This window comes from Notolepis coatsorum, assembly GCF_963971535.1.
Source record: "Notolepis coatsorum genome assembly, chromosome: 16".
NCBI classification, from domain to species: Eukaryota; Metazoa; Chordata; class Actinopteri; order Aulopiformes; family Paralepididae; genus Notolepis; species Notolepis coatsorum.
In genome coordinates, this window is record NC_140180.1 from 83,458,908 (window position 1) to 83,486,522 (window position 27,615).

A 27,615-nucleotide genomic window follows, 5' to 3' on the forward strand; every position below is an offset into this window, starting at 1 on the left:
TCTCGCCAGTAATAAACAGAGGGGGAGAGAAATGTCTGACAGGACTGTGTCCACGAACACCTTAGTGCAGCGACACGACTGCTGGTGGAGTGCTGCGATGGTTCCCTTCACGGTGATCGAGCTGCACTCCGACAGTAGGTGTTGCACTCAGTGGGTCGAGCAAGTAGTGAAGAAGAGTGTTTTACTCAGAACTGTACCATCAGACGTGAGGGCCCGGCGTAGATGACGACCTTGATAATATAAAGTATACTCCATGCCCTACACCTGTTCTACGATCCAACAGTGACCAGTCATGACCACCTTTCTGACGGGTGTCCCCCTACAACACGGGGCTAAATCCTTGCATTTGGTTCCACGTCGGAGGGTTCATATTCACACATCAACATACCTGCACCATAACCAGTTTTCCCTCGTGTCATCTATAAACCAACTAAAAACTCCTTCCATCCATCCATCTGCAAACGCCATAAATTATTTCTAGTAGTGACACTCGGTTCCCCGGCGAGACGCAACACGCAAACTTAGCCATGCTACAGCTAATCTGTCAGGCCTGGGAGTCTGCCATGCTACAGCTAATCTGTCAGGCCTGGGAGTCTGCCACAACTACATTACCAAAGAAACGCTGTGTCCTCCTTTATCTTCATATTCCTCCTCCCGAGCGTGGGCCACTCTCGACCCAGTGCGGGGACTCATAATGCCCGTGAGCAGCCACAGTTGGTTGCAGGCTTCAAGTTAATTGCATTAGAAAGTCTTCGTTTGAGAAGCGAGGGAAAGGGGAAATCTGACGCATTCCCCCTGCCTGGATGGGGTCAGCGTGTCACATATATATATAAGAAATCGCGCACACACTTCCGACTAGGGGTGGAATTCACCAGAGGCCCCACGATGACATATCATAATACGAGTCATAATAATTATGATAGTTACGATTTTGCATTATATTGCAAATAATTTTTCCAACTGCAAATTCCCCAAACCATTTCAACATCTGCAATACAAATATATATAAATCTGCTGCTTCTAATAACATTAGGTTTTCAGGTCTGCTCACAAATTTATTGCAGCAAAATGAGATTGTCAAGCAGTCAAGAAAATATAAAAATAATTGTTACAAATATGATTAAATATTAAGATATTAAATCATATACAAATATTAAATCATTAATATATAGAAATATTAAATATAAAACATAGTTATTGTTTTTATGTCAATACTATTGCGATACTATGCTGCATACATTTTTTCTATTTCCAACACCCAGTGACTACTGCTTCTAGCAATGCACCCACCGAGGCACCCACCCATCCACACACACCCTTCCGAAAAGAGGTCAAATCCATGACAAAGCCTCGCTGTCTGGTTTGTCCAGCACCACTCTTTGTCCTATAGTGGACAGGCCTACACAGTTCACTGAGCACACAAATTAGGTTTGTAGCCTCACAATATGAAACAGAGTAAACACCCAGACAGCTTTCTTGAAAGGGAACACTGGATTTACAACTTTGAAATGTGTCATTCATGTGTCCTATTAGGCCATTACAGTCTTATTTATCACTGTCTGCCGCGGCCAAAGACGAGGAAGCTGCTTGTTCTGCCCAGTAAATCTGTGAGGTTACACTGATGTACAGGAAAGTGAGATGAGTAAGGATGACTAACGCCTTGCAGGACGCTCCTCTGGGGATGGTTGCTACATTTTCTGGTTAGAAACCTATAGCAAAAAGGTAATTTGCTGGGAGAGGACATTGTTACTCAGCTGAGACATTATTGGAGGTAGATGCTTTAAAAATGTTGGCGTCAAGTCTAGGGTTGTGTACGGAACCCAGAGTACTTTTAAGGGTATCGACCGAATTACATCGGTACAACAGAGTACCGACTGAATTACATCGGTACTACAGAGTACCGACTGAATTACATCGGTACTACAGAGTACCGACCGAATTACATCGGTACTACAGAGTACCGACCGAATTACATCGGTACTACAGAGTACCGACCGAATTACATCGGTACTACAGAGTACCGATTCACGTTAGATCGATTTGATGCCACATTTCGGTACCTTAAGACCCGCCAGTTAGAAAATAACCTGAATTCCAATGACGTGCAATTGTCATTTCATAATAGACAGACCAGCACGGACCTTAATTGACACGCAATTATCATTTCTCACCATCTTTGAAAAAGCACAGTCTGTCTATTGAACTGTATTGGTATGTAATGTTATTGTTCTAGCAAAGGGAAATGGACAATTTCATAATTTCTTTCCTCAGTTTGTGGTTATTGTTACTGATGTAGAATGTTATTGTTAGGTGGTTGCACAAAAAAAAATTGGTCCGCCAAAGGACCAGTGTTTTAGGCCAACCCTAAAAGGATTCTCCCACAATGGGCCGGGTGGTGAGGTCACCGAAGGATGTGGATGATGGGAGAGGAGGAAAGAGGGCACACAAGCAGCAGGACAACATGGATACAGAGAAAATAAGAGGACAAGAGCTAGATACAACTGTCAAAATAGAGTGGGGGAAATGAATGAGAGGAAGACGCCATTAGCATTCCGAGTACCTCTCCTAGGCAAAATGCCTAGTTTGCCTACTGGTGCCCAAAGTTAAAAATAAATCTAAAAATAAATGAGATATCATGATAATCAGGGAAAAGATGTCGACAGGCGCGGGAAACCTAATAAAATCGAAATCCATTCAGGAGAAAACCCATACAAACAGCATTTAACATGCAGCTTTAATACGCAGGCATAGTCCTCCCCAAACAATTATATCAGCCTTTTTTTCTCTTCTCTTTCTCTCCCATTTAAACAGCTGGTAAGCCGTAGCTGGCTGGAAAATGCCTTCTGAATCCAGGGGAGGGTTTAGTCCTACTCAATGGCAGCATTATCAGTCTAGGCACGCTCGGCTGAGCAGCGTGGCATAACGGACAGCGAGGCCTCGGCACCAGCTAACAACAGTCACTGGATTCCTGCCCAATGACAGCATACCAAAGCCACTGTGACATTCCCGGGCAGGGAACAAAGTACTGTCCATCTCCTGACACCTTGTCTACCTCCAAACTTAACCCCAGAGCGCAGACATGCACTGCACATCTCAAACGCTGAATGTCTGGGAAAGAAACAGACACAGCGACAAAGATATCACTTCAAACGTGTGATAACAGCCAGCCTCGAGTCACTGCCGCTACGCTCGGTGGCCTAGGACTGTGAAAAGGATAACCTGATATCGGGTCAGAGGGGAACAAATGGGACCTGGGCAGGTGGGGATATGGGATGAGGCTATGGCTAAATGATGTTTTCACTGGATGCCGATTTGACGGTTGGCTCCCTGACTCCTGAGTCGTAGGAGGCATGAAATTAAATTTGAAATTGAATGTGTGTCAGTTAAGTCCCACCAGGCCGGTGGATAGAGCCATTTAAATACATCTGAGATCATCAATGACATCTGTACACTTTCCTCCCCCGTCCCTTTACGGAGGTGTTATGCTCTCCTTTGTAATTTCCTTGGAAACAGCAGAAAATAGAAACATCGTAATTCTGGTAGTCAAGGGACTGGCAAAAGGGTATGCACAAGCTGTTCACTAACATGTGTGGTAATTCCTCTCTAAGCAGGAAGTATCACGGCAAAGTAGAACTGTTTGCGTTTTTCAAACAGTTATTTTGTTGCAGTGTGCGCAGCCTTCCAGCACCAATTCAAGGCGGCAGTTCACCGTTGTTTGCAGCTGTTCAGACCTGCCCCTGTATGCAATCGGCCCAAATATCACATGGTTGGTTGCGCCTTTACGACATGGTCAATTGGCTGTGAACCACCCGCTTCGGCCAGTCCTTCATGCCAGTAGCCACCGGGCTCCAAGGCGGTGGGTATGGGCTGCTGCCAAGAGTTGGAGAGCTAACGGCTGGAGAACTTGAGAACTGTTAGGACCGTCTGACTCTTAACACTGCACGGACCCTGGCAGTGTGCTACTACATTGTGTACCACCATGTATACTTACTATTATCACTAACTGATTGAATTCATTCCATTACCATTATTAACCCCTCCCCACTCCCCGTGCTACGACACCTGTATTTCCCCAAGGGTTTTAATAAAGGAACACTTGACTTGACCTTTTTCTCATTCCCTCAGTGACTGAGGTAGCATGCACTTCCTGCAGTAGCATCTCAGTCCTGTTGAATCACGCATGTCTGCCCTTTACAGATTTCATAATTATATTATTAATTTCAAACGATTCTGAGGTCTGGCCACGTTATCATCTGGAGGTGGTTGGTTGGACACCCCAGGGCCAAGTAATTGGATGGACTTTTGTTGTTTTCCAAAAAAAAAAAAAAAAAAAAAAAAAGAGCTTGGGGAATTGGTATCAACATTAATCTAGCATTGCATTGGAAACCAAACCACAAGAGTACTCTTCATTTACAGTAGCATGACGTTGGTCACTTTAAAAGCGTATAGCGTATACCGTACTTTTCGCACTATAAGCCGCACCTGACTATAAGCCGCAGCAGCTAAATTGAATGATGTGTACATATATAAGCCGCACTGGACTATAAGCCGCAGGTGTTTTAATGTTTAATTACCATATGTAATTAGCATTGGGACACAATACTGTCGGACAAATAACAAGCATTAACTCATTTACAAGTTGTATTAAGTTTAGCAAATAAGGGAACAGATAAATAACATTTCAATGCAGTCAAAAAAGCAATATTTAGATGTTTACATTTTCGAGTTTGGTCACGTTGAGTCACATATAAGCCGCACCGTTATATAAGCCGCAGGGTCGAAAAATGGGGAAAAAAGCCGCGGCTTATAGTCCGAAAAGTACGGTATAAGACTACGCTAGTTTAGGACAGGGGTAGGTAGGCTAGCTCGGTTATTAGTAGATCTTTCAAACCAAGTGGGGCTCATTAGTAGGGCTGACCTTCGATTTTTATTTTTTTTGAATTCGAAGCTTCGGGGTCAAGATTCGATTTTAATTCGAAGCTTCGAGATACAAATAAATAAACTTTTTATAAAAGTAAAATAACTGGCCGGGTGTGGCTACACGTTTTGACAAATAAAGGCTGGTCTCAATTAGAAGCTGGGTATACATGGTTTATCTGGTTGCCATTGATGCTGCAAAGCAGATTTAACTTTTTTGTCCTTGTATTCAAATGTCAGTTACATTTGCTGATCATCATGGCAGCACACAGAAAAAAGTACAACCTGATGGTAAAGGGGACAGACTGTGTGGTGAGGGATGGAAGTATTACAAGTCAAAGTAAATGACAACTAGTGTGTGAGTTAGGCTTGGGCGGTATGGCGGTATTACGGTATACCAGGGTATTTCGAAATCCCGTCGGTATGATTTTCAATACCGTGACGTCACAGACTGTGCGCCAAATCACAGATGTGTTGCTTGTAGTGCACAGCACGTGCCAGCAGAGGGCAGGGCAGGGCAGTCTGTCTTTCCCCTCTCAGTCAGAGCTCAGCAGAGCCACGCGCATGTTCCTGTGAGTCTTCCATCTCGCATGTGTGTGTTAATCTGCACGACAAATAAAGACTTATTCTTCTATAGAATGCGGTTATGGACCGGTGGCCGTCCATTTATTAAGTTGGAATGGACCATGGGTCCACTTCCAGACATTGGATGATTGTGGATTCGGGTATCGTTTTTCTAACGTTTTGAAATGGATTCGTGCATGAATGTGAACCCGGGGACACGTTGTTTGGGTAAGTAAGTTATGTTATGGTTAAGCGTATGGAAGATGAACGTACAAGTTATGAATGCCGGGAGTGTATGTTTGGTAAACCGTTCCAGTTCGACTGCGTGTGCGTATTGGCTTCGGTGATTCACTACAGGGGTTTAACGGCTTAAGCTGGGTTTTGATTATCAGTTAATCAATGCAAATAAAATTGTGTGCGTCTGTATGTGTAGTTGTGTACTACTGTCGTGAGTTTGTGAGTCACATTGGTCTAATTTCAGTCTCCGTTATACATTATTTGTTCTGTATGACTCGTTTCATATCTGTGTCTCGAATATGCGCACTGTACAATTTGTTTACGTTGGTAACACGGGTCGCTAAGGAATTTAGGTTCGAGGTTGAAGAAAGTGCACTTTTAGGTTGAAAGAACGGCCCTAATGTCAACGTGTTTCAATATAAGCGTTATGTATGGTGATAACGAGTATATTGTTAACTTAGCTCCTGTGCGTGTGTGGGGGCTGAGCGCTGTCCAGTGCTGAACTGGACAGCAAGAGGCAACTGAAAACAAAGTCTCATTTCTCTCTACATTTACTAGCGTGGTGGCTTAGAGCTAAATCAAATTAATGATTTGTAATTGGTATGTCGGTTTTATACAAGTAATATTCATACTGGTTTAAATAAAAAATTGTAGTATTTCCCATCTTTTCCGAGCAAGGGTATTGTGCAACAGGAATTAAAAGGCATGTCCCAGGCCTGTCGCAAATATAGGCCTGTTGAGTTCAGTGGTTAAAAGCCTGGGCTAATTAGAGTTTTATCGTATGTTACTTTTCTAAAGTGAAAGGTGCTGCCAACTTTCATAAGCCTGTTGCTATGTTTACATATACTGTGGTGATGCTGGATAGCTACCTGGCTTTATCTTTGTCACATATTATGGCTCATTCCCACTACCCTGCCGTACCATGCCAAAATCTATGCTCTCGCTTCGTTTACCTTTTTCCACTTTCAATGGTGTCACCCCATGTTGATGTTAACAGCTCCGCAACATGAAATGCAGCAAATTATAAACCGATAAACCTAGTGATCTGTACACAAGCGTTTTTCCAGCAAATATCTTAGTTACAATTCGATTGTATGAACTAAGCAAGTGAAATGTTTGCAGGTCACGTATTTAACGATCCTTATGCATGCTTTCATCTCGTCATCAAGAAGGCTTTGAAACTCATTAAAATCCCGTCTCCAGAGAATGAGCCTATGGGGAATGTGACAACCCATCACCTCAAATGTCAACATTTTAGGCTAGAAATAAGACATGCAATTGCTAATTCAAATTTGATCTGCAATTGAGTCGCATCGAAATGAACGGAGGCGAACAGACATTCACTCAATCGCGTCCACTCTTTTTGCATTTGACTAAATAGCTACGGTTAGTCCAAAACCACATGCTGACAAGAAAGTACAGCATAGCCTCAACTCCATCTGTTGTGTCTCACATGAAATATTAAAGTGTACGCCAGGGTAACCCCTCCCTCTATTGTCTCAGCTCCTCCTACTAACACGAGTGTATGTGTGTACTGGAAATACAACACCGGTAAAACAGCCAGGTACAGTTTGGCAAACGGCCTACCCATACTAGAGCTGCCGCGATTACCGCATTACCGCGGTATCGCTGTTACATCACGGCCACCGCAGAGTAGGCTGAATACCGCGTCACCGCTGTTTTTTATAATAATAATAATAAATTACCCTCCTCTCGTTGGGCTTGCGGCTCTGCAGATATACCCTACTCATCTATCGAGGTTCCAAGCGACCCTATTGGGTACCAGAAAAGTCACGTGAAACATTGCAGACCACTGATTGGTCAGAAGAGAGACGCGTCACACGTTGTAGCGTCATGCAGTGTGTTACCACTAATCGGCAAGCGCGTATTAGGTTTTTACTTCCTGAATGTCAGATCATCACAACACGGCTAATAACGTTAGCTTTAACTCTCCGCCGGAGAGGACTACGATCGCTCCTAAGGAGTACTAAACGAGACATAATGATTTTACTGTCTGCAACGAATGTTATAATAAAAGCCCTTCGTTCTATACACTTGTCTGATTGAAAACTTTATTAACAGACCGCAGAATGGGACAACTCAGCACGCTCTGAGCAAAGAAAGGAACTGAGATATGAATAGAGTATTGCTTGCCTTGCTATTGTCCGGTAAATACGCTGATGTTATTGAACGTATAACTATATAATGTTAATGCCACAAAACGAATGCCTTTATTATAAAGTAGTAACTTTATAGTAATAATAATAAGAAAGGGTCGGGGGGGTTAGGGGTAACCACCCCTGCCCGCGACACCGAGTGAACGGCGCACGACCAGAGGGTAAACTTCGAATCCGTGTTTCACTTTCAATAACTAATGCGTGCTTGCCGAATCCCAAACAATATTCATGCTGCAAAGTCATCCTCTAAAAATAGACATTTAGACTAGAGGCAGGCTATATGCTATAAAGAGTAGACTACTACTAAAAAAAAAAATGCATTCAAACTTTTTTTTTTTTTTTTTTTTTTGTGCATGCGGTAATAACCGCGGCGGTAGGAAATATTTTGCAAATTTGTGCGGTAAGGAAATAATCAATACCGCGGCAGCTCTAACCCATACTGTACCATCCTACAGCACAGGTGGAAATGAGCCATTTAAATGGGTACACAGATACAATAAAAATAATTGCATTGTCCATCGACTTCATTTCTAAATAGCTACATGACAACCACCTCCAAATGTCCAGTTTTGGTCAAAAAGCACACATATGTAACAGAGGGTTTGGTTCCGGTTAGAGCTAGCTTGTGATACTACTCTGCCATCTAGTGGCGTTTCTTCCCCCTTCAAGTTCTTCTTTCCAAGTCTATTTCCCACTTTAAGCTCACAGTAAGCAAGTACTATACCTAGGAGTAGCAGCCTGACGGATAACGATTTACATAAAACGCTGTGCCCGCTCGCTGGAACTGCCGTCCCTGCACATTTACCTGCAGGGCTTCCAATTTAAATGACGGAGGAAGACACTCAACATTATTTAAATGAAGAATTCCCATCAGAACGACTCATTAGGTATTCATCAATATCAACACGCCTTTAAGAAAATACATGCAAAAGGTGGGGGGGGGGATCTGTAGAATGAGGCGCTGAACAACTTGACAGGGTTAAACCCCCTGATTAACCTGCTGCACTTCACGACACTCAGTGCGGAGGAAGACAATAGGAAAGCACTCCACCGCCACGAGGTAATGAGGACGTTCCAACAGCTACAGTAGAAAAATTGGGGTTCGTGACACACAAGACCCGGATGCCACTCAATGAGCTACAAGAGCAGACGCACTTGGGAGAGGTGGCCGAGGCCAGACTGGTCCCTAGAAACATGCAAGGGATTGATAGTTTGAGGCTTTAGATTACTGTGAAAAATATCCAAGGTAGTGGCGTCCTGGTGGCTCACCATGATAGGACACATGGCAATGCCCTAGGTTCGCATCCATCCTAGCAGTGTTGTAGTTGAGTCACTAAATCTGGAGTCCGAGTCACCAAAGAAGAGCCTGAGTCGAGTCCCCATTACCTTAGTCTGATTAGGGCATATTATTATATTGTATTTATCAATTAACACGTCCGAGTCCGAGTCTGCACCTTCAGTCTGAATGCAGCCAATGCTTGAGTCCAAGTCATCAGTGCTCAAGTCAAGTCACGAGTCCTGAAAATCAGTCCAGGACTCGGACTGGAGTACTACAACACAGGGCTGGACGGTATGGTCTCAAATGTATATCACAGTATAATTTGAAGGATAGACGTAACGGTGCTTCTGCAGGGGTAAAACACTGGTATGGCAGCTATTACTGTACAGAGGTATTTTAAGTATTTTAAGAACATTTATTGTGCAAAACTGCAATAGAAAAATGCAAACCCTTTTCTCAAGTTAGTTCCATCTCTGAAAAACACTTAATACAATACAATAAAATCAAGGGGCACAAAGTGAAAATAAAAACTACAGCAGGACAGGAGGTTTCTTTCCCTCAAACAACGCAAACACAATAAAACTCCAACATAACTTAACTTTAGTGTACATGTTTGACAACATAGAGAGAGAGAGCGAGATAGCGTGATGAGTAATAGGTTTGAGTTTGAGGTTTGAGCGTCCTAAGTTGCCGTAGTTGATGATGTCACATAGGGGTGGACGGTATAAACGGTATAAACGGTATGAATTTGCGCTACGGTATGGATTTTGACTATACCTTCATACCTTATGACCGGTAGAGCAGCTAGTCACAGCAGTAGCAATGATGTTAACGTTACTTGACGATTCAATCGACGTTTGCAGTGGTCGTTGCATAGTGTTTAATTGTACCGAGTTGTTCTCCACTTGCTCATGGACCTTGCCATATAGTTTGGTAATTTCAATTTGGCTAAGGAGGCTGAGCTGCCGCGGTTACCGCATTACCGAGTTTAGCTGAATACCGCATCACTGCTGTTTTTTATAATAATACTCTCAACCAAAGCAATGCGCGGCAGTCGGCCCAACATTAAATACAGCAGTGTGTTATATAATCACATTTTTATGAGCTAACGAATTCCGTTATATTGGACATTTGTATTAATTATATCAAGCGAAGAACTGAGAAATTTGGCAGAGAGAGACCGCAACATTATCGTGAAATATAAACGTTGCGTGATGACTATTATATCTCCCGCCTCCCAATGAAGAACATACATAGATTTGCGAGAAGCATGCAACTGCAGAGCCGCAGAGTCAGCGGCACTCTCAGGTCCGGTCTGGGGACCGCTCAGCAGCGCCACCCACCCAACAGCTGAATTGCCAATGGCTGAATTGAAGTATTGCACTGTGCATGCACAACTGTCAGCTCTGCGGCTCTGCAGTTGCATGCTTCTCGCAAATCTAGCTCCCACTGCCAAACCAAATGAATCTCGACATCGCTTCACCAATAGTCGTTATCAGAACACTACACATATCATAATAGAACACACATCGAATGCCTTTGTTAATCATAAGTAGTAACTTTATAATAAGAAGAAGAAAGGGTCGGGGGGGGGGGGGTAACCGCCGGGCGCTAGCACCGCTGCCCGCAACATCGAGTGAACGGCGCACGACCAGAGGGGAGACTTCGAATCCGTGTTTCACTTTCAATAACGAATGCGTGCTTGCCGAATCCCAAACAATATTCATGCTGCAAAGTCATCCTCTAAAGATAGACATTTAGACTAGAGGCAGGCTATATGCTATAAAGAGTAGACTACTAAAAAAATAAAAAAATAATAAAAAAAATGCATTCAAATTTTTTAGTTTTTTTTGGTAACCGCGGCGGTAGGAAATATTTCGCAAATTTGTGCGGTAAGGAAAAAATCTAATTCTTATATGAATTATTCTACGTTAATAAAACATACCTGGTGATCAACTACAGTTTCCTGTGAACATTATGATATGTGTGTAGTGTTCTGATAACGACGGCTGGGCAGCGGGAGCTGGATGCTGGATTTTGCGAGAAGCATGCAGCTGCAGAGCTGGACAGCTGTGCCTGCACAGTGCAATACTCCAATTCAGCCATTGGCATTTCAGCCGTTGGGTGGGGGGCGCTGTTGAGCGGGCCTGTGACCGGACCTGAAAGCGCCCCTGCTCTGCGGCTCTGCAGTTGCATACTATTGGGATTCGTTGGGAGCAGCACGGAGTCTCGACTCGGGACTTATTTTATTTGGAATATAATGACTGTATACGCAAAAGTAGCCTAGTTTTAAGTTAAAATATTATAAATCGACATGCCTTGAGGATGTAATTCTTTATATAGCCTGCCTATCAGGCAAAAAGAAAAACCTGATACCGCGATATATACCGTTACCGTCTATGCTTCAAATTATACCGTGATATACATTTTAGACCATACCGTCCACCCCTAATGTGTACGTATGCACGCTATATAGGCGATCTAAAAAATCGATTCTCTGATTTCCTTAAAGCGATCGCGCACACACAGACAGATCACACATAGGGCAAACGCTGAGATCTCAGCGAATACAACTCTGATTATCCCAAGACTTGTCAAATAGATTATTTACCTCAGATCAGATGTTCTCCAAAAATATCATTCCAATTCCTGATCGCCATTCCAAAAATCTAGCGGTTTTATTGATCCAACGCTACATACTGTACACATGTATTCCACGCTGTTCTGAGGCTCCACAATGAATCCGATCAACTCGGGTTACATGCCTGAGAAGTAAAATGTGGATTCCGGATTTTTCTTTTGTCATCCATTTTCATTGAGTCGATTCCAAAAGGGTGCATTACCATCTGGGAGACGATAGGGGCGGTTTTTTCACATCTGAGCTCCTACAGGGGCTGCATACCAACGGGAGACTCGGTTGATGAAATATGAATTCAGATCGCTATTAAAAAATGTAACGCTAATTGTCGTGGTGGGCATTCAGGCATTGGGCTGATAAAATGTCTCATCACGTGGTGGGCACTGAAAGTGTTAAGGGGGATGCAGACAAGAGAAAGCCTTTCATCTTGTTTACATCAGGGTCCCCCAGTTCCGGTACAATTTATGATACATAGATGCATACTCATGGAGTGAAAAAAGTGACAAACACACAAAAAACTCAGAAAACATTCACCTAATGTTGGATCAAAAAGGTCACCTAAGGGTCACTAGTTTGCAGGTATGATGATGCAATATGATGTAATATTGCATGCCATTATCTTTAACCTCTTAAGCCCTAGCCATATTTTCAGAAAATGCACCTAAAAGTACATACCCAAGTAAATGGAAAATTACTCCACTTCTACAAGGTCCATTTGCATGTTCTTAGTATCTAGAGACATCTATGAACCTCAGGAATGTATTGCCAGTATCGGAGATATTGTGTCTGTTACTATGCTTGAGTAAATTGTAATGAACCAAAGGAGAATATAAATTATTATTAATTTTGTTTCCATCTTTGACAGTGAATAACACCACGCTAACACGTCATTGACCAGACGTGAAAAATTGCCACTGAGCTCATTCAGCACCTTCTTGAGATCAAGTGTACAAAAGATCTAAGCAAATTAATGAAGGGCAAATGATTTACAGGGGGTTTAGTAGATACAACAGTACTGAATTTTGCCATCCGGACACATGCAATTTGAAATATGAATATAGAATATCAGGCCTATAAATGACCTTATTATGGCCATGTCATACATCTATGGATCGTGCCAAATCTCCTCTTTCCAATGGCAGAGTTAAATCTGGATTTAGTACCACCAGGCACCCGTTACAGGGCAGCAAAAACGGAATGAAATATACTATAAGTACAGTTACTTTTGTATAATGTCCATAGCGCCGCCATTTTTCACAAGATTGCGACATCCATCGAAAGCCCTAGGTCTCCTCTTTCTTAGGACTACTACGATTTCATGACGGAGTCGTTTCCTCGCGTATAAATCATCCGGTTTCCAATGCAATGCACTGAGATTTTTATAAACTCATTTTGTTAAATATATAAACATTTTCTTAAAATCCTTGGTAAACAAACGTAGTGCTGAAAATATACACTTTGACTGCTGCTTTGACAGGGTTAGGGTCTTTACTCTACATTTGAAAAAGAAACAACATTAATTAACACAGACTGTATTGATCTATTTATGACGTGAAATAAAACCCTCATATCAAAATGTACTCCGTGCACACGTCTAACTTAAAATAAGTATTTTCCAGTACCTTGCTTGCGGACATCCTCCACAGCGGCAGTCAGTTCGTCTTTCAGGAACTGGCTCTCTTTGGCGATCTTCTCTCCTTTGTCCAGGAAGTTCATGGTGGCGGTCTCCACCGAGGCGGCCAGAACATGAGCCTTCTTGGAGCGCCCCTTCTTCTTGTTAGACGGGCCTTTGTTGCTGGAGTTCACCAGAGTCGTGACCTATTGAAGGATACAAGCGCAAACAGTCAAATTTCATAAAAAACACACAGCTGATTCAGAGTCTAATAGACCGACCCCAGGTTGAAATCATGCCACTGACTTTCTGGTCATAGTTGAGCCAAAAGATCAGAAACATCACATTGTTTCTCTGATGTCTGGTCTGTATGTCTGTTTACTCTGTAACATGGTTGTTATGTTCCAAATGTCTGTACCAACAGACCATAAAGTAATATCTTATCTTAGTTTACATCAAATGATGATACCAGTATTCTAGACAGGCGACCCAAAGGAGATCTTTGCCTTAAAAATGGCATTTCACCATGATGCCCGTAGCTCATGGAATCAACTCCAACAGTCCTCTTAAGCCCTAGCCATATTTTCTGAATATTCACCTAAAAGTACATACCCAAGTAAATGGAAGATTGCTCCACATCTACAAGGTCTATTTGCATGTTCTTGGTATCTAGGGACATCTATGGATCTCAGGGAATGTATATTTAGCTCTTTATTTGATTATCATAAAAAAGTGTTTTCTATACAGAGATATCGACATCTGTAAATATCGGTATCGGCCAGAACATATATATATAATACGCATATTCACCCAACCAGGGTTTCCGTTAGAAAGAAATTGTTGCCGGTCTCAGTGTCCGGTAGATTTCAATCTACCGGACAAATGGGGTCAATTCCGGTCAGAGTTTATTGAGCTTAAAAACAATTGATAGGCAGGCTATATAAAGAATGACATCCTCAAGGCATGTAGATTTATAATATTTTAACTTAAAACTAGGCTACTTTTGCGTATATACAGTCATTAATATATTCCAAATAAAATAAGTCCCTCGAGACTCCCTCGTGCTGCTGCCGACTTGAGGTGTCGGTGGGCAGTCTGCCCGACATTAATAAACAGCAGTCTGTTATAATCACATTTTTATGAGCTAACGAATTCCGTTATATTGGACATTTGTATTAATTATATCAAGCGAAGAACTGAGAAATTTGGCAGAGAGAGACAGCAACATTATCGTGGGTTTGCGTGATGACCATCTCCACCTCCCAACGACTTGGTGCTGGATTTGCGAGAGCATGCAGCTGCAGAGCCAGCAGTGTTTTCAGGTACGGTCTGGGGACCGCTCAGCAGCGCCCCCCACCCAACAGCTGAATTGCCAATGGCTGAATTGGAGTATTGCACTGTGTGGGCACAGCACTTGGGCTCTGCGGCTCTGCAGCTGCATGCTCTCGCAAATCCAGCACCAAGCTCCCGCTGACACATCGTTGTCATTATTAGACCTGCTTGGTGAAGCAACGATGAAACAAATGTAATGATTGTTTCGTTCATCGCATAGGCTATTTAATTTTAGCCAATTTTAATACAATTCAAATAATCAAATTGTGCTTAGAGGGAATAATTTTCACCGGACATTATGACTGGAGAGATTAAATATGTCGGACTTCAACAGATTTAGCTACTAACCCTACTACCCTCAGTTCTACACAATCAGACAGAAGCTACTAACCCTACTACCCTCAGTAAGTAAAATGCGATGGCCCCTTGTCATGGGGGTAAAAAGCACATTGTGTATTATTAGTGTCAACAGCAGCAATATGCCGCATATAACTTGGTTGGGTGTTACATCATTTGTGATGAGAACAGACAAAAGTAAACAGCGCAGTCCACATGGGGGTTTAAATGTACCTCTTCCATGGTTGAAGAGTATGCCTGTGAAGGCCTGTCACGCCTTTTATTGTAATTTTTGGGAGTATAAATCCACTTCCTGAAAGTAACCATGCTAAGCATACTCAATAAAGCCTGGAAGACAGTAGACATCTGGCGACTTTAAGATTAAGCTGTAGCTCAGAACACAGTCAGACTGGGCGCTCCAGTAGCACACCACATAGCGTGCCGAGTCGCAAAGCGGTCGCCCCGGGTTCGATTCCCCGACCCGGTGGCCATATGCCGCATGTCTTCCCCTCTTCTCCTCCGGTTTCACCCTCTCTCCTCTGTCTGTCCTGCGTGGCCAAAAGGTCCTGCATTGACCAAAAAAGCTGAAAATGCTATAAATAAAATATAAAAAAAAGAACACAGTCAGACTCCTGCCTGAAGCTGTACTGTTAGCTCAGAACACGCAAGCAACAGGTCCAATAGGAAAGTCTCTCTCCCTCTCTTTATTATAATGAATTAAAGAATTATATAAAGAATTTTCCATGTTCTGTCATCTAATAATATATGAGTGTGTGTGTGTGTGTGTGTGTGTGTGTCTCGCTCTCTCCCTCTCTCTACATCTCCTGAACCTATTTCATTCAAAAGGAAGATATTGATGGACAGTAGCTATAGTATATAGCTCAGTAGCTGTAAGAGAATAATTGTATTAATTACTATTAATTAACTATTATTCAATAGCGTTTAAATTATAATGAATTAAATAATTGTATAAAGAATTGTCCATGTTCCGTCATCTAATAATATATTCCATTATCTTTCCTATCTGTATCAAAGTAAAAATGTTGGTATTGTGACAACACTACAACATACACAAGCAGCTTGACAACCAATATCCTTTGCGTCTAGTAGGCATGGGCTAATCATTAGCCACTAATGTGATTTTGGTGGTATGTGCTATTTGCACAGATGTTTGTCCCTTAGTATGCACACGCACAGTCAGGGAACAAACTTAACTTTTTGACTTAGCAGCCATTTGGCTGGTAGATTTTTAAAAGTACCAGCCGGGCAGATTTTTTACCAGCCAAAAATTATAAATAGCTTTTTAGTATATCGCCATGTGTTATTATTACATATAATACTCTATGCTATTTTCAATTAATATCATGAACAACATAAGGAATATTAGCATAATTTTGAGTGGACTGAAGGAATGAGTCAGCGTTAATAGTTTTAAATGCAAATAATTTATTGAAACATAGAAGTGGGGTTGGGACACACACACATACACACTGTGTTTCAACTCACCACCCCCGCATCATATTGTAGTCTGTCTTCAAACTTCCACTCCTCTCAAAACTTTTTTATATTTGAATTAGGGGTGGACGGTATAAACGGTATAAACGGTATGAATTTGCTCTACGGTATGGATTTTGACTATACCGTGTAACCGGTAGGGCAGCTCTAAAATAGCAATGACGTCATGTAACCACAGCGCGACTATTTCACTCGCATTTGCCCCTAAAAATAGATAGAATTAGTCATAGATAATAGATATGTGCGAACTGGAAAAAGTTATTTAGGAGGCTTCGCGCAGTGGGCGTGCCAGCCCCTACCGCACGCATGTAAACACGGGTCTAGTAGTCTAGTGGGACGGGACACGGGAGGACGGCGGCGTCTCCCTGAGCTAACGTTAGCTTAGCTACCGTTACAAAATGACCCAGTCAACTATTCACTTTTAGTTTAATACATGATGAGGCATTGTCTAACCGAACGGTATCTAGTCGGCCAGCTACCGATAGCTCCTGACATCAACAAACGCTCCACAATGTCTAGTAGAGACGTGTATGCTACCTGTTAGCTGTTAGCTCAAGTTAGCGCAAGTTAGTTCACTGTTCAAAACGAAATGTCCCATTGAACTAAATAATTCACTGAGGCGTTGTATTAACGTTATATATCCGGCTAGCAGTAGCTACAGATAGCTCCTGATATCAATGTCTTATAACACTGATTCGATGCGTATTCGAGCTGAGGGCTTGCTGAGCACAGTTAAGTAACGTTATACCAATAGGGTCCAGGTGCAGCGCCGGAGAATCCTGGCCGTAGCTCTGCTCGAGGCTACTCGAGTATAGGTCCAGGTGCAGCTCCGGAGAATCCTGGCCGTAGCTGGAGGCTACTAGAGTACACACAGACAGTGGAGCTTGTTGCGTGGTGGCGATGTCTCGCAGATAATACAAGTACAAGTCTAATTATATAATATATATATTTTATAAAAAAAAAAATTATAAAATAAAATATAAAAAAATGTTTTATCAAAAACGATGATACCGTGATATATACTGTTACCGTCTATGCTTCAAATTATACCGTGATATACATTTTAGACCATACCGTCCACCCCTAATTTGAATATCAACATTATCTGTCCATCCTCAGTAATCCTCAGTTTACTAGTCCTGACTAGTCCTGACTAGTGACTCCGTCGTCTTTCCAAACGCACACACACACACACAGGGAAGGGGAGAGTGCCCCCCCCCCATTTTCCTTTCCTCAGTGCTGTTCACTATGGCTCTGTCTCGTCTGATCATCAGGATTAGCTTGTTAGCTTACGTTGGTTGTAGTGATTGGTACATAAACGTTAATTTCGGGCGATGTGGGCATAAAGGAATGGCGACGGTGCAAAGCATGTAGCTGCATTGGACTCGTGAGAAGAAAAAAAACACCACGGACTTATTTCGTGTCTGTAGGCGCACTGCTGTGTTTAACGCTGCTGCTCTGTTTTCAAGAAACAACACGGAGTGGGCGGATATCATATGACTCGCGGAGTTGCTAAGGGTTTTTCAAAATAAGAGTATCATATGAACCTGAACGTTGCTAGCTGCCGGAGCCCAGATATTATGACTGGAGCTGCGCTTGGGGCGGCAATGAGACCCGCACAGGATTTTCAAAATAAGAGTATCGATATGAACTACACGCCAGCTGGCGGGCAGACTATTATTTTTAGACGCCAGACGGTAAATCTACACGCATTTGGCGAATGGCGTCTAGTTATTTTGTTCCCTGCGCACAGTATATTATGCATATAATAAATTGTTTGTTAACACTTTAATCGCCGGGAACGCCGTAACTCGTCTTTGCTCGCCATGCTCATTCTGCTGAAGACGCCGTAACTCGTCTTTGATATCAATATTTCAAAAATCTGTGATCGAAATCATATTTCTCCTCCGGAGACATGAGATGTACTGGTGAGCTCCACTCAACTGTATAATGGTTCAAGAGCGCCATCTGGTGGCCGATCGGCAGATCGGCCAACAGGAAGTGCTCATCCATATTTCGTCCGGGCACTCGCGATCGTTAGCCGGACTCCATCTCAACACACTGGATAATCAATCGCTCGCCCTAACTCAATAAACAACGTTATTTGGACGTATATAGTATTATACAACCTGGAAATGGTTCATCTATATCAACATCCCATAATCGAAAACTGTCTACTCCAAGCTGATCGTCCAACGGCGCGAGGAAGATACGGTAAGACAGGGCTGTACGCTAAGCTTTTTCACTAGGGGCACACTTGCCCCTAAATGAGAAATTTAGGGGCAAAAAATATTTTTTAGGGGCACATTTTTAAATAACTATTTTACCATTATTAAAAAAATATGTTCCTCCTGCCTAATGTTAATGTTTATGTATATCCAGGACTTTTTTTAATAAGAATTGAGAGGTATTTGTATATGTGACCTTTATTTTGAAAACCGTGTTGCGACGCAACATTATTTACATTTGCGCTTTTGACAGTGAAATGTTCAGTCCAACTTAGCTGGAAGGAAAGACTAATCAAAAAGGTTTAATTGACCCGTATGAGGCTCTTACGGTAGGACTACTCACCTAATGCATAGCTGAACCTGAACGTTAGAAGTGTCCCCGTCCATCAATCATCACATCATCACGTCAATCATCATCATCTTATCATCTCTCCACATCGGACGTGGTTGTCATAAGATGGACTGATATCCACTCCGTTGTTCTTGCAGAGCAAAATTTGCGTCTTAAATGTATTGAAATGAGGTGCTTCTTTGGCGATGCAATAGCCCATATTGAAAGGAAGAGAGGCCACATTCAGTTTAGTTTTGCTAGGAATTATGGGATTTGGTGTTGGATGTATAGACTACGCAGATAGGGACATGGTCTTTAATCGCACGATAGACTACAAGTACCAAGTATATAGCGTGACCCAGATTCACTCCACACGCAAATCTTTTTTTTCACTCAGGCTATCGGTGATCGCAGTAAGTTCATTCATTGCCGACAGATTCTTTCATAGCACCACGACATTGTGTCACACTGTACAGCCTTGGTTGTAGGCTAATGTTTTTTAAAAAATGTATCCAATTTGTATGGATTAATTTAGGAGTGAAATGCGAATGAAGGGTTGAAATCACAACTCGCAACGTTGCTCCCAAATAATATTTCCAACTCGCAACGGCCAAATTAAGGGGCAATTTGCGACGAGATCATCGCAGTGTACAGCCCTGTAAGATCCAGCGTTAATTTCTAACGTGTTCCATATAAACTGCTCTGATGACCATATGACCCACACTAGACTAATGATATAACGTTGCCCACGGAATTATAAACGACCCCCTGCCCATCCAGTCAATATCAGATGATACGTAGTAACTTCTAGAAGTACCTCCAGTTGAAATTTTTCATCTGGCACCGATCGCTACCAAACTGTATTTGATCATCAATATAATGCATTTGGGGCTATAAATCAAGTTCTGGAGAAAGCTGCAGAAAACGATAAAAACATACTTATACTTTAGACCATATTTTAGTATGAATATGTGAATGAAAAAGTATAACGTTGCTACACCCTGAACAATGGATATAGGACATTGAATGGGCCATAATAATGTCAATTTAGCAATAGAATTTAAAAAGTTATAGCCCTGCAAAGAAGGGGAACTTCTCCATAGACAAATAGAGCTGGCTAGGGATGGTAAATTATGAATTTAACCATGGCGATCAAAGTGTTAAAGGGGACATGCATTGCTATTCCTTTCACTATTTGGGCAACTTTACACAATTCCTGTGAGTCTATGTAACACATCTGTAAAGTTATTTTCAAAAAAAAAATTCATTGTTTTATATTTTTAATCAATTACTCAAAAGCAAAAAAATTCGACTTCAAGATTCCAAGCTGTTTGGGGTGGGCTCCGCCCATAAACGTTTTGAGTGACAGTCGCCCACAGTCTGCGACTGGCACAGAGAGAGGTAGAAAGATTGAGGGGACAATGCATTGGTAACTTGTTTCAAATGACAATATATACCGCTGTGAATATTATTGCACGGATCGGAATATGGGCATGCGTGTGGGAGTCAAAGATATGTTGTAGGGGTGTAACGATGATTTTTGAATTTGTTAGAACCGATTATAATCGAAATTTATCAGGGGGGAATTTTTTTTTTTTTTTATGTTTTTTTTGTGTGTGTATTGTTTTTATTGGCCTATAGTCCATTCATGCTGAGTGAATCAGTTCCCCCAGCCACATTTGTGTATTCAACCTTTTTGGGGGGGAAATTTATCGAATCGTGGTCAAATGAAGAGATTTCATGATGCATTGAATCGTTGCCAGAATAATCGTAATCGAATCGTTGTGAGGTCGAATCGTTACACCCCTAATATTTTGATAGTGATATCCCAGGGAGAAGACCCTCCACCAGCCGCTCGCTCACACACATTTACACACACTCCTGCGTGTGGCCCCTCTCTCTCTCTCTCTACCAGGAAGAAGACCCTCCATGAACGCCGGTCAGGTTGTGTGTAAAATGAGTGTGCGTTTGTGTTTCCCAGCGCGCCGGTCAGGTTGTGTGTGTGTGTAAATTAGAGTTGTTCCGATACCGATACCAGTATCGGAAATGCCGCCGATACTGCCTAAAATGCTGGTATCGGTATCGGCAAATACCCTCTAATTTTGGGATCCGATACCACGTAATTTATCAACAACACTGGGGCCTGCTGTGAGCATTATAAAACAAACGTGTGTTTAACCGACCGTGAATTAAAGTGTCAATGCTGTTTGTCATTTTAACAGCAGATACTTTCTTAAATGCCATCCTCCCAACAGAGCAGTGTTGACGGGGAGCTCTGATGGGCTCGCTTGGTTGTGTTATTAGCATTGAACAGCTAACCGAAAGCTAGCATTAAAGGTTTAGCCATAACGTTACCTTGGCTAAAGTTGGGGCTATTCATAATCCAGCAATAATGGCTGCAGACCTGCAAGCAAAGTATAGCAAGTTGGCAAAGGAGTATTCCAACGTAAATCACATTTTCACCAGTAATGTTAGTCTTTCCATCTCCCGGTAGCTCATGCTAGCTAACCTAGCGTCGTCACTGAACCACCTCGCGTACACAATTAATGACATGTTGCGGACAGCCATATCGGTGACAATGTTTAGCTTTTAGTGCCAAATGATAAGAGTCTGAGGCGGAGTCTCAAAAGAGAATGTTGAATATTTATTGTGCACAAATCACAACAGATCCTCTGCTACTTCAACGGAGCCTTCTGGAAGCAAGTGCAGCAACGAATAATGTCCATGTGGATCATTGGAGTAGGGTATATCTGCAGTGCTGCAGCCCCATACTCATTGATTAATGATACAATACAAATCTATACAATCACCTGTTGTTGAATAAATACCATTACTTTCTAGTTATTACTAAAAAAAACAGTAGCTGTATAAAAAAAATAATAATTTATATAATTCTTTTTTAATTTTTTAATGTATGCACTGGTATCGGATCAGTATCGGTATCGGCAGATACCCAAAGCTTAGGTATCGGAATCGGTTCGGAAAGGAAAAAAATGGTATCGGAACATCTCTGCGTGTGTGTTTGTGTTTCCCTGCGCGCCGGTCAGGTTGTGTGTGTGTAAATGCGTGTGTGTTTGTGTTTCCCCGCACGCTGGTCAGGTTGTGTGTGTAAATGCGTGTGTGTTTGTTTCCCCGACAGAAGCTCCTGTCCCTCTCTATCTCTCTCTCACTCGCTCTTTCTCTGCCTCTCTCTGTCTGCACCCGCTTGAGGAAGTGCAGGTATTTCCACTTGCATGGTTGCGCTACAACCATAGAGGGGGCGTTAGTTATGCAGATCAGTGCCTTATTCACATCCGCAAAACAGTCAAATCAGAATGACCTAATTCACTGGGGGAGGAGATTGTCTCAACTGAATTAGAGCAATCCGCCAAAATGGTCATTAGAGACACAGACCCATTGATACTAACCCCCCATTGCTATAAAACAATGCTAAACACTGGAAAAGGCCATTTATAAGACACAGGACCTTTAATAAACTGTATTACTTGAAACATTTTCACTGTGGTCCTAAATTTCTTTGTGTGCTCCTAATTGTTTTTTTATTTTGGAGCACAAAAAGGTTAGCGTAGAGCCCTGCTTTTGAGCCATGCATGCTGCACGGCTCTGACCAGAGGGAACATCCTCTCCAATGAACACAAAGACATGCGCAAAATGGTCCTTGTGGTGCTGTAATGGGGTAGGGGTAGGGCCTGACAAGCCTAGTGCTTCTCCCTAGCCCTTTTCGGACAATGCTGCAATAGCAGCTGGTAAAACTGACGATTTATGGAATGACCGTTGTTATGTGTCCAAAGCCCGAAATAAAAAATAACAACTGAACTGAATGGTACGTTACATCACATTACCTGGGTGACCAGGGGCTCCAGCAGCCTCTCCACAGCCAGAGTACGAATCTCCAGGCTCTTCGGGTCCCATTTGAAGTTGATGTTGGCCGTGTTGATGGTCGACATGTTCTCACTGAATCTGGGCAGAATGAAATGGGAAATATTATGCATGAGACAAAGACACAATAGGACCCATGACTCAAGTCAAGTTCCTCTTCAGAAGTAAAATGAACACAGACTAAATAATGTTTAATGGCCTCAGAAAAAACAGTACTTGCTGTAAAATGGCTTTGACGGCACATCACGATAGGCGTCCTCAATGACCCCCCCACCCTCTTTACACCAGATTCCGACTCAGCAAAAGGGCAAGTGGTAGATATTTACAACAAACAACAGATCAGACCAGCCAGGCTCTCTCTGTCCCCAGCGTTCTCAGAGGTGGACAGTGCTGTAGCCATATGTATCAGTTGTTAAGAGGTCCTTCCAATACCATGAGATTGACGGCCATAAGCAAAGCAACAGTGGCCCATTTTCCATTTCTCTTTTCACACAGTGACTGCAGCTCTATTGATTAGCCATCACACATGAAGGAGCGGGATAATCATCAGGCCCGCAGGGTTCAGCCACTTCAGCTGAGGAGATGAGTTGTGTTAACAAAGCTACTGCATTTCCTGGAAATGCTGAAAAGAAATCTGACAAGAGACCGGAACTTTTCTTTCAAAAACTTTCGGGACTTTAGTGTTTTTTTGTTTTGAACAGTTCCTTCTTGATTTGTGAATGAAGTATAATTGCTGAATATTACAAAAAATAAAGGATTGCCAACCAGTGTGAGCGGTTTGGATTAGATTGTAATGCACGGTCATTATACAGCACAAGTACAGTACAACAAAAAGATGTTTGGCATTCAACCAGAATGCAAATGGGACAGTAAAGTGCAATAGTAATATACAATGTACATGTGATTAAACTAGATATAAAATACACAAATTAGTACTACTGAGTAATAGTGCTAATCAGAGATGTAGAGTTGTAGTATTAATATGTACAGTACAGTGATACAGGTATAAAGACACTATGGCAAATGGACTGCATTTATATAGTGCTTTTATCCAAAGCACTACAACGTATGCCTCACATTCACACAAAGATGGGGGAGGCAACCATGCAAGGTGCCAACCTGCTCATCGGGAGCAGTTTAGTGGTGTCTTGCTCAAGGATACTTCGACATACAGCCAGGAGCCGGAATCGAACCCAGAACCTTTCGATTACTAGACGACTGCTCTACCTCCTGAGCCACTGTGGCGACATAACAGTCATAACTAGTACAAGTAGGTAAGGGATATGTACAGATATAGATAAACACTTTTGGGACTTTTGTTGTTTTTTGTATATCGTTACTTGATTTATTAACAAAGTATAGTCGCTGAGGATTTATTAAAAAAAAAAAAAAAAAAAAAAAAAAAAAAAAGTATTGCCAACCACCAGTGTGAGTGGAGGAGGGTGTGGCAAAAAAAAGTATACGCCCTGTTTTATTTTAATATTTAACATGGACATGGTCGATTGTTGACATTAAAAAAAAAAAACATACATACATGCCACAATTAAAAGGATTATGAAGTTATCGTATACTTTAAAATGATTAAAACGCCGAAACTACGACGCCACTACTACTTATTGGGAACGGGACAGTTCCCATCATCAGGAGGATAGCGGATGTAACGCAGCGTACAGATTACGCGATCTTGTTATTATGCTATTAACTTGGTCGGAGTTTCAGACTCGCAACCGCTGATTGATTGAAAACTTTATTAACAGATTGCAGAATGTGTACAGTACAGCTCAATACACAACTGTTAAGGGGAGGCAGACCAGAGAAAGACTTTCGTCTTGTTTACATCAGGGTCCCCCATTTTCAATTCATCATAACATATATGACATACACGACTTACATATAGACAGTACTGCTACATCTATAAATAAAAATAAAACAGTATTAAATAGTCTATCCGTCGTCCAGTGGAGAATGAGCCGACAGTGGTGTCTCTGGGCCTGAACACACCTGACCTGTTCAGCCGACCAGCAGCTACTGGGACGGAATCCTCAGTTACATTAAGTTACAGATCCACTACATGTCGGGAAATTCCGCCTTCCTACTGTGACACAATCAAATACGACGGCGCGTCAACTCGGGGAGTTCCTAGTCGCAAAACTATATAATACAATCAAAAATAAAACACCACAACTCTAGGAAAACCTGCCAAAAGGTTTACCAGTGAAGCATTCGTGTTTTTACTGACTTTGGAGCTCGAAAACAAGTAGGTCGGAGACCACGCGTTTCCCCATCTCCGATCGCAATCGAACCCGACATGACGTAGTGTGGTACGACGACTACAGCTAGCTGGCTAACGCTAACGGCAACTAACCTAGTGATTAACTAGCTTAACAAATAAGCACTGTAGCTCAGTAACAGTAAGCGGAGCCGCGGATTAAACGCTCGACACTCATATGCCATTAATGACTCATTAACGTTACTAACGTCAGCTAACTTGGCCCCATTCGAAAACTGAACTACGCTTCTTTACTAGCGTTAGCCACCCAAGCTAATTTAGCCAAACAACGGTTGCTAAGCTAACGCAACATAGCTAACAAAGTTGGCACTGGAATTTATTATATTTGGAAGTCCGGTTGAACTTTTTATTATTTCCCAGAACACTATACGTGTCCCAGTTTCACGAAAAGAAAACACGCATTGTGTAAACTTACCCAAAAAAAACAATCCACTGGAAACGGGGAGTTTTTTAAAAGTTCAAAATGGTGGAATGGAGAGAATTCCTTCCTTCTTTGGCTCAAAAGTTTACTCCTTCGGTAACAACGGCTACTACTACTAGCTGTTCTATAAAGTAGCCCTTCTTTAGATCCTGTTTTAAACCGAATGGAAACGAGAAGTCAAGTTGATAAACAACAGAAGATAAATGGCTGAAGTATTCCCAACAACTAGCTTCCCTGAAAGTTTGGATAGTATTGTTTCGGTGTCCCTCCCAGCCAGGCTGCGTCACTCAACAATGGAGGAGGCGGAGGGGGGCGGGGCTGGGCGTGGAGCTGCAGGCCAGCAGGCAAGACAAGACAAGGTGTCTAGGGCGTGGTGCGAAACCACAACACACTGTAATATACATGCCTGGAAAGGACCAGCTGGTTCTGACACATTTACACACATACAGTACAGGTGCAGCTCGATAAATTAGAATATCGTGGAAAAGTTATTTTATTTCAGTAATTCAATTCAAAAAGCGAAACTCTTGTAGATTATAGATTCATTACACACAAAGTGAAATATGTCAAGCCTTTATTTGTTTTAATTTTGATGATTATGTCTTACAGCTCATGAAAGCCCAAACTTCTGTATCACCAATAAAAAATACATTTTATATATATATATATATATATATATATATATATATATATATATATATATATATATATATATATATATATATATATATATATATATATATATATATATATATATATATATATAGAAATGTCTGCCTTCTGAAAAGTATGTTCATGTATGTTCACTCATTACTTGGTTGGGGCTCCTATAAAGCTGTAAAGGAATGTGAATCCCTACCCACATTCAAAACCGCTCTTAAAGAGCACCTACGGGAGGCTGCAATTCGAAACTGGCCACCGTAAATGCCCCAAACCCCCACCACCTCCTAATAGACAGTCTCCTCCCCACTGCATGTATATATTCCCTCCCCGCCGTATATATATTTCTCTCCCACCCACCCACCCACCCCCTCCTAATGTACAGTCCCCTCCCCATCATATGTATATACTCTGTCAGGATCTAGGGGTAACAGTACTGTATATTTGAATACCGTTTATGTCACAAATGTATCAGTACTAAATACCTATATGTCCCTATGCCATAAATGTCATGTATGTTGTGTATGTCATAAATGTCTATATGAATTGAAAATGGGGGACCCTGATGGAAACAAGACAAACGTCTTTCTCAGGTCTGCATCCCCTTAACAATTGTGTGTATTGAGCCGTACTGTATTGTACCCATTCGGCAATCTGTTAAATAAAGTGTTCATTCATTCATTCATTCATTCATTCATTCATTCCTTTTGGACAAATGACTGCATCAATACAGCGAAATATGTTGACTTTTCCACGATATTCTAATTTATTGAGCTGCACCTGGCTGTATACACTATACCGTTCAAAAGTTTGGGGGTCACTTCGAAATGTCCTTTTTTTTTAAAGAAAAGCACTGTTTTTTTCAATGAAGATAACATTAAATGAATCTGAAATACACTCTATACATTGTTAATGTGGTAAATGACTATTCTAGCTGCAAACGTCTGGCTTTTAATGGAATGATCTACATAGGTGTATAGAGGCCCATTTCTAGCAACCATCACTCCAGTGTTCTAATGGTACATTGTGTTCGCTAATCGCGTTGGAAAGCTAATGGGGATTAGAAAAACCTTGAAAACCCTTGTGCAATTACGTTAGCACAGCTGAAAATGGGTTTGCTGGTTAGAGAAGCTATCAAACTGGCCTTCCTTTGAGCTAGTTGAGTATCTGGAGCATCCCATTTGTGGGTTCGATTATAC

General features: G+C 41.9%; 1 protein-coding gene across 1 annotated transcript in view; it reads right to left on the bottom strand.

Annotated features, from left to right (window-relative positions):
• The window catches only part of ctnna1 (catenin (cadherin-associated protein), alpha 1), a 213,982-nt gene extending 187,949 nt beyond the window's left edge, over positions 1–26,033 (bottom strand). Inside the window, exons 1-3 of the mRNA XM_084331643.1 lie at positions 25,751–26,033; positions 23,009–23,126; positions 13,435–13,630 (exon numbers count right to left, since the gene is read on the bottom strand). Of these exons, the coding sequence (XP_084187769.1) occupies positions 13,435–13,630; positions 23,009–23,113 (301 nt within the window). The 5' untranslated portion in view covers positions 23,114–23,126; positions 25,751–26,033. The remainder of the gene's footprint in view (positions 1–13,434; positions 13,631–23,008; positions 23,127–25,750) is intronic.
• Positions 26,034–27,615: the final 1,582 nt, after the last annotated feature.